General features: G+C 38.9%; 1 protein-coding gene across 1 annotated transcript; it reads right to left on the minus strand.

Annotated features, from left to right (window-relative positions):
* Window positions 1-13,271: 13,271 nt before the first annotated feature.
* Window positions 13,272-13,673, minus strand: LOC149155322 (uncharacterized). Its single transcript, XM_089444393.1, has one exon. It carries the CDS (start codon window positions 13,671-13,673, stop codon window positions 13,272-13,274), a length of 402 nt encoding a protein of 133 aa, XP_089300519.1.
* Between the last annotated feature and the right edge of the window lie 857 nt (window positions 13,674-14,530).

A 14,530-nucleotide genomic window follows, 5' to 3' on the forward strand; every position in this document is an offset into this window, starting at 1 on the left:
ATATGCTATGCAGTTAACCAATGGATTCAAGCCATAGTGAACCCTACCAAGTTGTATTGTAAGCCAGCAAAGCATGTGTTGAGGTATATCGGAGGCACAACCGACTATGGATTATGGTACAGGAGGACAGAGGGAGTGAAGCTCCAAGGCTTCACCAATGCAGATTGGGCAGGGAGTCCATCAAAGAAGAAAAGTATTTCAGGTGTTATCTTCAATGTATCTGGTAACCACAACGCCTAACATATGTTATGCAGTTAACCAATGGATTCAAGCCATAGTGAACCCTACCAAGTTGTATTGTAAGCCAGCAAAGCATGTGTTGAGGTATATCGGAGGCACAACCGACTATGGATTATGGTACAGGAGGACAGAGGGAGTGAAGCTCCAAGGCTTCACCAATGCAGATTGGGCAGGGAGTCCATCAAACAAGAAAAGTATTTCAGGTGTTATCTTCAATGTTGGGTCTGCAGCTATTTCCTGGTAACGCAAGAAACAGAGGTTTGTGGCACTCAGCTCAGCAACGGATAAATACATGGTTGCAAGTCAAGCAGCATGTGAGACCATATGGATGAGGATGAGGAAAATACTTGTGTCTTTTCAGTGAGGACATGGGTCCGACAGTGATTTATTGTGATAATCAGAGTTGTATCAAACTCTCTGAGAATCTAGTATTTCATGACAGGTCCAAGCACATTGATATCAAGTACCATCACTTGCGGGATTGTGTGCAAAGGAGAATTATGATGCTACAATACATTCCAATTGAGGAGCAGGATGCAGATATCTTGACAAAGGCATTGTCAAGAGGCAAATTCGAATTCCACAAGTGCAGGATAGGGGTGGTTCAAAATCCCTTTCTTGCTAAGAGGGAGTGTTAGAAATTGTAGCAAGAAAGGCTAAATTTGACTTGTGCCTTAGTCAAATTTAGTAATTTTATTTTCCACAATCAGCAGGATGAATTGAATGGCAGTGGACTTGTGTGACATGGCACTTGTATACTAGTAAGCTCAGTAAATTCGAGTTATAGGCTAGAAGTAGAGTTGTGTATGTAGTGATGGCTAAAATTTAGCAATCTAGTTTAGTTATTTTCAGTTTGACTTAGTTAACTGAGCTCAAGTACCTAGTTGAGTCAGTTGAAGCTTAGTTGAGTAGTATAACTATTGTTAACTCGGTATTCACTCAGTTAAACTAGTCAATCAGCTAAAAGTAGCCCACACATGCATGGAATTCAAATTGCCTAGTTGGAGTCAAGGAAAAGGCACATTGTAATTATAAATTATCAATTGTATACTAGTTGTATAAGCAGGTGAATCATTCCTTGGGAATTGCGCAAGCAAACAGGAGAAAATTCCTATCTTTTAGGAGCTAATTTCCTCCAAGATTGCTCAAGGAAATAGGAACTAGCTGGGCCTTGAATTGGCTAAGTGTTGGCCAAAGCAGGACAGTCAACAGGAGAACAGGTGTATAGTGTAGGGTGCTTCAGATTCGAAGCAAGACATTGTAATAGTTTCTCATTCTCATTTGATTAATGAAAAGCAGGGGGGGGGGGGGGGGTCCAGCTGGGTTCCCCTGTAAATCATTGTGTTCTTGTGGTGCTTTGATGGTTGCATGTCATTGCATGTATTTCTAAATTGTGATTTCCATTCCGCAGAAGTTAGAACAAAAGAGGAAATTTGTAATCTATTGATTTTAGTTCGATTTCATCAGTAGTAGCAAATTTCTATTAATTTCTACATTTTCCACGGTCGTGTTGACCAAAAACTAGTGTCTAAAAATTTGTGCATGCTTGTGAAATTTTTATTATCTGATAGTGAAAGTGAAAAGTAGTGGTAGCTTCTAGTGTTTCAGTTGCAATTTAAGTTTCATGTTTAAATCAGCATTTAACCATGGGATGTGGGCATTAAACATGATCTGTAAAACAAATTGAAAACGGGGTTGGCTGTAGGACACTACAAACACAATGTCTGTCTGGGATGAACAAACCTATCACTATCACTGTTATGGTCCTATGGATAAGTTAATGTGAATATTTTTTCCAAAAAACAATTCTTCTATTTCTATTTTATTCACCCAAAGTTCATAGAATAAAGGAATTTTACTCTAAAAACACCGAGAAATAAAATTAAATATTTCCAAGTTAGTAACATTTTATTGTTGCCAAGTTAAAAGAATTAATAAGATTCACAAAGGTTTCTACACTTCAAAAGACAAGTATGGATCACTGAAAGTTTCCGTGATCCAAGGAAGATAGGTGGTTCAAAACCAATTTTCTAAAACAATCTTGTAACACCCCAAGCAGTATACATTTTCTTATAGCTGTAAGCCCAGTGTTACTTGGGAGCGGGAGCGGGAGCGGGAGCGGGAGCGGAAGCGGGAGCGGGAGCGACCATTTTCAGAAGCTCCCGGTTTGGGAGCGAATCGGGGAGCGATTTTTTAAAAATATATATATTTTTTATATTTTTTAATTTTTGATACATATATGTCAACAAAAACATGTAGAATGATGAAATAGACATAAAAAAACATAAAAAAACATAAATTGATCATTGAACCATATCACATCAATCATCTAGAAATTATAATCGTCATCAACCTTAGTAAAATAATAAATTAAAATAACATTCAATTCAATAACATTTATCATCATTGATCACCAAAGTAACAAGTTGTACTTGTAAGCCAAGTTTAACCATTACAAGAAGTAATATCGAAGATATTTCTAAGTCCTAACTTCTAACTGTTAACATGATATGAAATGTTAAAAATTTATAAAATGAAACATGAATAATGAGATGAAATGAAACAACTTTAGTCTTTCACAAAGCATCATATTCATAATTCACAATCATTACCATGAGTTATAATTGCCAAGGCCCAACTTCAAACTTCAAATTTTCATTGTCACAGTCACCAGTGATATAATGTTTACAAAAAATATCATAATGTCATAATGATATGAAAGAGTCAAGAGTCAAGAGTCAAGGACTCAAAACTCAACACTGAACAGTTATGAAAACTAAAGTGACAAGTCACAAGTCTAATAGAAACTAAAAAAGACAAGTAAACTGTAAATCTACAAGTGGCCCTTGCCACGAGAGTCTCCAGGAGTATAAGTAGGTCTTGGCGGTCTTCTAGGAGTCTCCCGCCCAGACCGACGACCAGAACTAGAGCCTCCACGCGAGGGTGTCGATGGAGGTGGCGACAGCAATGGAACAAGACTCGGGCCCCGAGAACTGGATGGTGGAGGTGGAGGTGGCATGGTTGCTGCAGCTGCTTCAGCTTCATCCCGTACAAGCTCATCTTCTAGTTCTTCCATATGTACAATGCCATCTTCCAAATTGTCGTCCTCAGGGTGATTGTCCAAATTTTATATGTGGGATCTTCATTAGCCCGATCACAGTAATGGCTCAACAACCTCAAATTGTAGTGCACATAAACCAAGCTTTCTGCTCGGTTTTCGTTGAGCCTGTTTCTTTTCACATTATGTATATAACTGTAGGTGCTCCAACACCTCTCTGCAGAAGAAGAATTTACAACCTGTGCAAGAACTTTCAATGCCAATTTTCGCAAAAGTCCGTCGCCGCCATATGTTTCCACCATGTGAGAGAATCAAATTTATCTTTGTCGTCCATTGCATGGAAGTTACCATACAAACCACTGCCAGTGAAGTATCTGCCTATTTCAAGGCGCACAGCTGCACATTCCTCCCTGTCAGGCACCAACTTTTCTAATGCATCCAGATATCCTTTAGTTACCTCTCGATCTAAATGGGGTTTGGTCCTAACACCACCCCCTGCTGCAGGTTTGCCCAACCAAGAATCTGAGTAGTATTTTGGCGTAAGGATATACGCCAAGCAATGTAGTGGAAGGTTAAGCCTTTTCCACCGTTGACACACACAATCGTGAATCAGATTGTACAAGTCGGGATATCTGTTATTAACAATGTCTTTTATTTCCCCAACATGGTATCCATTTGCTCATACAACTCACCAATCACTGGTTTGTCTGTATCTGCAAACCGAATCATGTTATAAATTGGCTTGGTGAAATCCAATACCTGTCTCACAGTTGTCCAAAACTGCCCATCAAGAGCGGCCTCCTCCACCATTTCAAAACCTGCAATGTCAGCTACATTTGTAGCCCTTTCCTTTAACACCTGCCAATTTGGACTTGATACCATGCTAGCTAAACCCTCTCTTACCTTCAAAAGGCGCCTGAAGGTGAGGTAATAGCTACCAAATCTAGTCCTCGCAATCTTCAGCAACTCCAATCTCGAGTGACTGCGGAAAAGGCCATGGGTATTGCTATGATTTGTAATAAATTTTATCATTTTTTTTCCTTTCTTGTACAAATCACCAATCCATTGGTATTGTTCATTTTTGTTTTTGACAATATCATGCAACAGAAGGTTCAATGTGTGAACCAAACATCCAGACCAAAATATGTTCGGGTATCTATCCTCAATAATTGCTCCCGCTGCCTTACAATTAGGAGCATTATCAGTGATGACTTGGATGACATTGTATGGGCCAATACGCTCAATTGTTTCAAGCAATGCTTCTGCAATGTTGATAGCGGTCTTGAACTTGTCTGAGTAATCATGTGCAGCTAGAAAAATGGGACCACTTCGGGACACAGCGAGAACACTTATCAATGGCTTGCCTTTTACATTTGTCCATCCATCAGATACAATGGACACCCCATTGTCAGTCCAGAACTTGTCATTTTATTCAAAGAATGTGATATTTTTGCTTTTTCATGATCAAGGCCAACTGTTCTTGCCTTGTCATACCCAGGGCTCTTGTATCCTTTAGGGGCATCATTTATGGCAGAAACCATTTCGTGCCAATAAGGTGAGCGTAGAACATTGAATGGTATCCCATTTGCATAGAGGAACCTGTAAATTTTTGAATCCACATCATTCCTACACCCCTCATCAAGGAAATCTGATATGGTTCTACGGCGTAAAGATGATGACCCTGAGCCTCCATGTCCATATCCACTGCCTTGGGAGGATGCTGAAGGAGTTCTTTGTGAGCTTTCAAAGAAACCCCTTGATCTTTTTGCTTTGTATTGGGCGTCCTCCTCTTCCTTTATGTATTTGGCTCTATCTTCTGTTGACACCTTGTCGCAAGTTCTGATTCCTATTTGTTTCTCTCCATCCCATGCCCTTTTCCCGCAAAGGTGTCTTCTCAAACGGGTGTATGAGCCTGTGAAATCAGAATTGCAATGGGGGCAATGAAATTTAGTGGTTCCACCCCCTCTCCCTGCTTCAGGCCTCTGAACATATTTCCACAATGGAGTTTGGTCTTGTTTAGTTTTTTGACCCTCATGTTCACCCTCCTCCACATCCTCCTCACTGGGGTTTTCACCTATTTGACTTCCTCCGGCTTCTTCATCCACCTCTTCAGTTTCAGGCCCCCTCCGTTTCCTACTCTCCACCACCATAATAACCAAAAAAGGGACCAGGAAGAGGAAAATGCCAATAAAAATCCCCAGGTCCATCGTGTTTGATGTTTGTAGGGTTTGAGTCTTGAATCTGCAAATTAATTTAGTTTATTGGGATTAATTCATTTAATTTATTAATTTAATTTAAATTAATGATCTTTAAACTCAAACAGGTAAATTAAACTAACCAAACTAACCACCTAACCAGCTAAACTAACTAAATGATTAAGTTACTTACCTCTGCAAGCTTGCTCCTCGCTCCTTGGCACTTGCTCCTCGCTCCTCAGCTCTGGCTCCTTGCTCCTCAGCTCTTGCTCCTTGCTCCTTTGCTCTCAAACTCAAGCTCAATCTCATTGAAATGATTTTGTTTTGGCCCATTGGGCTTATAAATCCAAAAAAATAAGTTAAATTTTTTGTTTTTTTCGGGTCCGCGGAATTTTTTTCCGCCGAATCGCTCCCGAATTTTTAAAATTCGCTCCCGGAGCGTTTTTTAATGCCCGGGAGCGATCAGGGAGCGATCGCTCCCCGATCGCTCCCGGGCATTAAAAAGCGCTCCGGGAGCGCGGGAGCGATCGCTCCCTGAAGCGCTCCCTCACAGACCAGGGAGCGCAAATTTTTTTACGGGAGCGCGCTCCCGAGCCGCTCCCGCCCGGAGCGCGCTTCGGGAGCGGGTTCGAAGGGGGGGGGGGGGGGGCGCTCCCCCGCATCACTGTGTAAGCCTAATGGAGGATTCCAGTTCTTTCTGCTATCTCAATGAATCTCTACTTTGGTTTTAATAGAGCATTTAACAGGACACTTAATTCTCCAGAGCCATGGTTTTCTTTTTGCCAGATAGTGTTTCAAAGAAAAGTGTTTCTGACTACCTCTCAACCCTGCCATGGCCAAAAAAGCTTGAAGTTAAAACCCTCATATAGTAAGGTTTGACATAACACCCGCAGCTATAACCTGATTTATGGAGATCCAATGTAAGATATTAGTAGGTTTATTTTCATTGGTCTTTAAAGCATGACCCTGTAAAGAACACAAAATCATTTCATAATGCATCCTGTAGCCTGATCATCACTCTACCTTTCACACGATACCAAATTTGGCAGACATCGTGTATGAAGTTTAGTTTTGGTCTCTTGATTTATATTTTCATCATGCAAGATATCGCAGCCCAGGTTACAGCTATATATGTTCTGTTGATGATAGTAGACCTAAGGTCCCAGACTGATTCTGATTGGCATACAAACATGCATCTGTGTTTTTTGTGCTACCTTGGTAACTTACTACAGCATAGATAGCGATACACACAGATTTTGTGTGAAAGAATGATATTAATTCTAAAACAGACTCCTTGCAGAAGCTGACTTTGTTGTCAAAAAATAATCCTATATATTTGTATTACATATACAGAGAAAGAGTGAGCAAGGAGAGATTTTTTTGAAGGATGATACAGATTCCTCAACAGATTGCATGGAGCCGAAGAGTTGGTTGTCAAGATAAACCTATTTAAATTCAAAAATGGATTTACACAGTTAAGCATCTGATCAGTTTTTCTTGGTATAACTTCTAACCTATAATATAATCCTATATAAAATTCGAAAATGGATTTTCACAGCTAACCCTACTTTGTTATATACACAGCATTTTAGGAAAGAGAAAAAAATGTAGACTGTGGAAACAAGGATCAATTAAATAATAATAGGCAATAGAGCTTGCATTAAATCCTCCTATTGTCAAATCAGACTCTTTTTTATGGTGAACAAGAAATAGTCTGATAGATTTCTTCAATATGTGCACCAATCAAGAGGCAGGCATGTACATGATAAATCTTCTTGCAAAGGACCCTAGCTAATGGGTAACTAAATGGCAATGGCAACCCTTACCATTTAGGATCCCTCCTCCAATTCCATTTCCCCATGAACTCACACGTTAGTAATCAGCCATTGTCTCAAGCATTGCAGTTGTTCCAGTACTAAGAGTGAATCTAGGTGATACCACACCCCATTTTTTACTAGACAAGTTCCTACATTGATTTGATAAGCCTTCACTTCAAGTAATGGCATGATGGCAGGTTTTGATGACATAATGGCACAAACGTATTTGGAGAGGTAGTGATTTAGGAGTAGTACTAAACTCATGAGCTCAAGTTTAGGTCAAAGTTCATACACATTGGAATTATTATCATATATTCATATTCTGCACCCTGATTGAGCAATTGATGGCAGTCCACTGTCTCAGCCTCTCAGGCCACAATGGACTGATAGCATGAGGTCAGTCTAAGCATTACCTTATGCATCCTTAAGCATTCCTCTGCTACAATAGAGATGTTGTGCTAACAATATATTTAAAAATAATAATAATAATAAAAAATAAATCATCAAGATGCAGATTTCAATGCATTAACATACATACATCACAAGCATTGATTTAATATCCTCTTGATAGTAGATCTACCAAGAAAGGCAGTAAAGAACGGACATGTTTGTATGACTTTTGGTCATAAAAGACCATGTTTCTAGACACCATAAGGTCTATAAATTTTGAGAATTGATGGGAATGCTCTTAGCTTAAGTTATCATAACTTGGAGTCCATTGTGAAGAAAAACACTTCTTGGACATTCTAGATACAACCATCCTGCTTTTCTTTAATGTTCTCCTGTTTAATCCTTCCTTTCCAAAGTCTTTCTATTGTTTGACTTATTTAGTCACTTTTCATTTGTCTTTCCACAACACATGTACACAAAAAGAGTAGATTGAGTGTGGATTTACAAAATCTACTTGATATTGTATCCCTCGATACAATATCTACTTCTATAGTATATTGAGTATGGCTTTGAGTATGGAGGTTAATATCAACACATGTTTTGAGCACTTCACATCTCTTCATCCATGTGCAGACATTCAAAGAAATCACATCTCATTCAACTCTTTGCATTGCCTTCAACAATAATTTAGTAGTTTTGCATACAGAATATTGCAGGCAAAACAACAAGGGTTAATAGTTGCCAAAGTCTACCTCGTGTCAAATGGCCTAACAATATTTTGAAAAGGAAGCAGTGTTGAGAAAAGAAACATGCCAACAAGTCCATGAGTCTTGTGATTTTCTTAAACCAGTGGGCTTTCTTCGAGGCATTCAAAGGTGAAATTTATGTTGCCTAAGCATTAATGAACGATGCCTTACTTCTCAAAAAGCTTCCTTGTCAAACCTCCACAAGTCATAATTATTATTAGTTAAGCTTAATGCGCACAAAAAATAAGATTATATGGGCCCTTGTGAAAAACCTAAGAAACTATGCACAAAACAGTTAAACCTCCAAAAAACAATCAATATAGTGCCTATGGGAACCCAAAAAAATAAATTGGATTCTAAAAAGGACATTCCAATGAGTCCATGAGCCTCGACATTTTTGTTATACAATTTGGCTTTCTTCAAAGCATTCAAAGGTACAGCTTTTGTTCTCAAAATGAGAGTAAACAATGTCTTGCTCCTCAAAGCCTCTTTGTAGGACTTCCATGAGTCATTCTTCAATATTGGTTACGCGGATTACATGAAGATTAGTCATAACCATGAACATCAATAAAATAGCTCTAAAAATTGAAATTCATTGCACGAATACAAAATGCATGAAAAAAAATGATTTTCCAAAAGAATGTCAAACTCAAAACAAGGTTCGAATGACCAAGATATGCCCTTCATCTAAGTTACATAAGGTAGGATGGGGGGGGGGGGGGGGGGGGGGGGGGGCCTTGCAAGAAAACTACAAAACACTGAGCACAAACCACTGAATCTCCAACAATCAATGCATCCAATGTATAGATCACCACAAACATATATAGTATATACTATATAGAGATAAATTTATATGTATATATAGATATATATATAAAAATCCAAAAAAATCCACATTGTTAGTGGGCTCAATGTGACAAAGTTATGTTAGGATATAAGGCTTACATTTGTTATAAAATCACTTTTTGACTTTAGATTATCGTTTATGTTTTTGTTCACTTTTTTGTGTGAAGTGTTCTATCCCATGTTCATAAGCGGGCTTCCCTGCGTTTATAAGTGGGATGTAGATATAACTCAACATGGATGGCTACCTAAACAATTTGAGATTTTGCGAGTCTTTGGAATTACAACCTTAAAAAGGTCATGACACATCCAGATAAAACACTATGGATGTAGCTCAAATGGATGGTTATCCAATAATTCAGGACATTCAAAATTCAAGAGTTTGAGGAGTGGTCCCTGAACTTCAGAATTCAGCTCGAGAGCTAGACCTCTACAAGGTTGACAAGACAACTTGGTGGAGATCTACCTAGTCGAAGAACTATTTTCCAAAAGAAGTTTTCAAAAAATGTTTGGTTGTGATGTTTTACTTTTCAATCAACACATTTTATTTTTTGTTAATATGTTTTGAATTTACTACCATAAGCCTTAAGACAAGGTGTTAGGATATAAGGATTACATTTCTAGTAAAATCATAAAGCGACTTTATGTTATCATTTATTCCCTTTTTCAATTTTTGTATGTAGTCAGATATCCCACATTCATAAGTTGAAATAAATTGCTTAGTGGACAACAATATATAAAAAGGTGAACACCATTGTAACTGGCTATAGTATATCAAGTGTAATTGTGTTATTCCTCTCATGGGCTCTTTGATGTAACCATATATAGGGTTTCTAACTCATGTAACAAGTTATGCTCATTCGAAAATCACCTTCAAAAACTGAAAGTACAACAAAGGTGGTTCTTCGACACTAATCACATGAAAAATGTCATGTGGCACATCAATGACATGATGGATCACAAAGCAATTGGGATGACATAGCATCATAGCAAGGTGGCACATGAAAAGATATGTTGAAATTTGGCAGCTCGGAAGGTATTTTCGAGTGGAAAAGCTCTGGGGGCTTTGTGGTTTTGATTTTGGGGTTTTGGACCCAAAAGAGCTAGCTTGAAACTCAAGAAAATGAATTTAATTAATTTAATTTACTTTTGAGTCAAGTAGGTTTAGGTCAACTAGCAAGGCCAAGGGGCATGACCCTTGGAGTTTCACACCCGTTGGACAATTATATATAGATGCCAAAGGAGAGGCTAAATTACAAGTGAGAAGGGGCATCACTTGTGTGGAGAGCTCAGCAAGGAGCCACAGCCAGCTAGAGGAGGAGTGTCGAGGCAACGAGGCGTCACAGCAAGCAAAGGAGGAGATTTGTTTAAGGTTGGTTAGCATTAGCCGCAAGCTTGGTTAGGCAGTCGCAACCCTAGGAGCAAGGCCACAGGTCTAAAAAGGAGGGCCGAATTGATTGGAGGCTAGCCACAGTAGTAAACAGTCAATCTAAGGACTTAGGCCGCAGGCATTGGCAATAATCATTTGAAAGAATAGCTAGATTTGTCGTCCAGTGAGAAAACCAAAGTTGAAAGACCATGAGCCCAACTACCTCTTATGGCAATGGAAGGTGCACTAAGTGTGCCCAAATGCACAATGAGGGAGCCCAAGTTAGAGAGTGAATGTGGCGTAGAGCCAAGATGCACAAGGAGAAGATAGCAACTTGTTAAAGAAAGCACCTAAACAAAGAACAAGAACCTACCCAAGCTTGTACAAGGGTTGAACACATCAAGAAAAAAGGTGGCTCAAGCCATAAACATCATCAACAATCTACTTAATAAGGCTAGAGGATGGTTTGCAACTATAGAACCTAAATAAAATGCGAGCCCATAAAGATAGAGATGCTCATACACTTGTAACAAAGAGAGCTCATGGAGGGGTCAAAACAAAACTCAACCTCCCACAAAACTTAGCCTGCATCCAAGAATTGACCTTGAAATACACAAAAGCAACAAACCCCAATCACAAACCACAAGGTTGCTCGGAAAACACCAGCAATCCCTTGCCAGAGAAACAAAAGTTTGTTGAGAAACCAAGATACTAGCCAAAAATTTATCAAATCAAAACATTTATAAAGTAAAGTTTTATTTTAACCCTCTTTGAAGAAATGGCAATGGCTTACTTAGATAAATCTAAAATCTACAAATTTCATCTTACAAAGGCTATTTTGCGCAAAACAAACAACACGTCCAATTGAAAAGGGCATTCCATGCATGAAACGATCAATGTTCCTCCACAATGCACGAATTTTGACAAAAATGAACGATAAACAAGAACCTTTAGGAACTAATACTAGGAGCTTCAAAGGTCCAAATCTAAAACCAAAAGGTTTAGGAATCTCTTCCAATATTCAACACAGCTAAAGATAAAAATAACAAACATGTCTTCTACATGCACTCAAAATGCATTTGTGATTATACAAGCTACCTTGATCTTTGAACAAAATAGGACTTAACCTCACATACACTCTCATTAAAAAAACTCAAAATACAAGAGATGGGAAACCACATGTAAGAATAACAAAGAAAAGCTCATAGAAATGAAAGATAAAGAAAACAAGATTTACATGGTAAAAGTTAAAACCCTTAAAAAGGCAAACATCCATGAAATAATAGGAAAGTTGTATCATTGCTCTAGAACGCTTACATCCAACCAATAGAATACTCTCTCTACCATGTTGTATCACATTGACATCATTGGAAAATGATCCTCTATTATTTACGTTGCTATAACATGATAAGGGACAGATCAACTATTGTGAATACCAAGAATATTAGAATCATTAAATCAACTAAGAAAAACACAAAGTGATGATCATCAAATAACTCAAGTATAGAAGCACACAATAGAAACAGGAACTGAGAAATATTAGCGCACACACATAAAATGACACAATTATTTTTGGACAAATGTCGCCAAAAAAAACCCAATGTGGGAAAACCGATGCAGCATTTGAAGGTTTTTATTATTAAGCAACAGTGAGGAAATTTTGAGTACAATCTATGGATGCCCAACTGGTAATCCAATCAGCAAAATAAACTAGGCAAAATATCTCTGAGGCAAAACCTCAACAACACGCCTGATCCTGCTCCCACAATTGGCAAAACTAGCCAATCGTACAGAGTTTGCGTGAGCTTTTGCACAGTACTTAGACCCCGACTCGTTAAGCCCCAAAACTGCTGGGAAAAACGGTGTCTTGGCTAACTCTACCTCTAGAAGGAATTCACATGGCCTCCTGAAGAGTGCAATGCTTACACAAACTCCAACTCGCTAAGCCCCAAAACCGCTAGAAAAAAGCGAGAAAGGTGAAGATGAAATTGCACGATCAAATGAACAAGCATGGACCCTTTAGCAAGAAGACAAAAATGAAATGTTTTGTTGTAAGCCTAGCTAAGACTTAGACCCGCAGGTAAGTTGAAGTTTAGGTCGTCGTGATTAAGGGGAGCTATTAGAACATTAATCACGACTGCAGCAAACGGCGCCGCCCACTATTCCAACGTCATCTAATTTAATGTGAGTCAATCAGAGTAGCTAAAACATCAATGTTCAAGTCGACAAAAATCATTTGATTCTCCTGGCTATGTATCTATAAATAACTATATTTAGTAATGAAATATGAAGCTCTTCCATAGAGTCTTTGTTTTTCTGTCATGTCCTTCTTCCTTTGAGGACACTAAATATTGTAGTGGCCAAACTCGCCACACCTGAAGCACTTGACCTTATATAGGTCCTTCTTCTTCTTCTCCCCATGTCCCTAACTGGGACCCTTTGATGCAAGGGTCACATTCTCCTCCCCTCCTCACCCTTTGAACCCTTATTGTTGCTTCCGTTGATGGAGCTCTTTACAAGTGCTCGCCTCATCTCCTCCTGCTGCAAGTCTGACCACATCCTGTCCCACCCTAGTAATGTGTCTCATCCCAAGATGCTTTGGACAAAGACTTGTCATTCCTCTGAGACACTATTTAGGGCCAAATGCACAAGCTCTATAGGTTGAGGCACCTCTCCAACTGCTGAAAGTTGATCTCGGATTTCCTGAATTCTAGTGAGGAAGGGATCTATGCCTTCACCCTTCTGCATCCTGATGTTTCTCAACTTCTCTTGCAAGAACATCTTTCGTTGCTCGGAAGGATTCTGATATAGCTGAGCGAGAGCATCCCACATCTCCTTGGTAGTGTTCTTGCCAGATATATGTGAGACTATATGGTCTCGAACTCCATCCAGGATCATCTGCTTTGCCTTTGCCATCTCTTTCCTATACTCCTTCAGTTGATTTGCATCGGTGGGTACTGCCACAACATTATCTACATAGGTCTTCAGGCCAAATTCATCCAACAGGAAGGACATCTTGACCTTCCAGATGACATAGTTGGAGGCTCCCTCCAACCTATCATGATCTTTAAGCCAGTTGTGGCCATCTCTATAAAGTTCATTCCGCAACTCCCTTTGAGATGCAAATTTCTCCTTTCCACCTCTGAGCCTCCTGTCTATCAAATACCCTCTAATACCATGTGAAAATTCCTTGAAATGCAGCAACTGGAATTAATTCTCCTAACTGATTAACAATTTATTAATTTTCTAATTAATACCAAATTAATCACACTACAATTTCTTCACCAAAAATAAATACATTGGAAGCAAAAATAGGAACTGAGAAATACTAGCACACACACATAAAATGACAGTTATTTTTGGACAAACTTCCCCGGAAAAACCCAATGTGGGAAAACTAATGTAGCAGCTGAGGGTAGTTAGTATTAAGTAGCAGTGAGAAAATTTGAGTACAATTTATGGATGCCCAATGGGCAATCCAATCAACAAAATAAACTGGCCAAAATATCTGTGAGGCAAATACCTCAACACTATGCCTGAACTTGCTCCGACAACTAGCAAAACTAACTACGCGTACAGCCTCTACGTGAGCTTTTGCGCAATGATTGTGCAAACCCCAACACACTAAGCCCCAAAACTGTTGGAAAAATGATGTCCTGGTTGACTCTGCCTCTGGAAGGAATTTGCTTGTGTTGAGAATTAGGTAGGGCAATGTCAAATTCAAATTCTCTTTACTTGATTACTACTTGTGTACTTCTTATTACATTTAACATTATCTTTATTCCTTATTATTGTCCATGTACAATACATCAAATAGCAAATCAAACCAATAAAACAGTGACACAATAATTAGGCTCCAAGCTAGGGTTAAA

Source organism: Pinus tabuliformis, chromosome 9, assembly GCF_031772625.1.
Source record: "Pinus tabuliformis cultivar Carrire ecotype Pingquan chromosome 9, CPIR1, whole genome shotgun sequence".
In the NCBI taxonomy this organism is placed as follows: Eukaryota; Viridiplantae; Streptophyta; class Pinopsida; order Pinales; family Pinaceae; genus Pinus; species Pinus tabuliformis.

What these genes read in the sequence shown, in the direction of transcription:
- LOC149155322 (XM_089444393.1), bottom strand. Translation starts at nt 13,673, where the DNA reads ATGTCCTTCCTGTTGGATGAATTTGGCCTGAAGACCTATGTAGATAAT.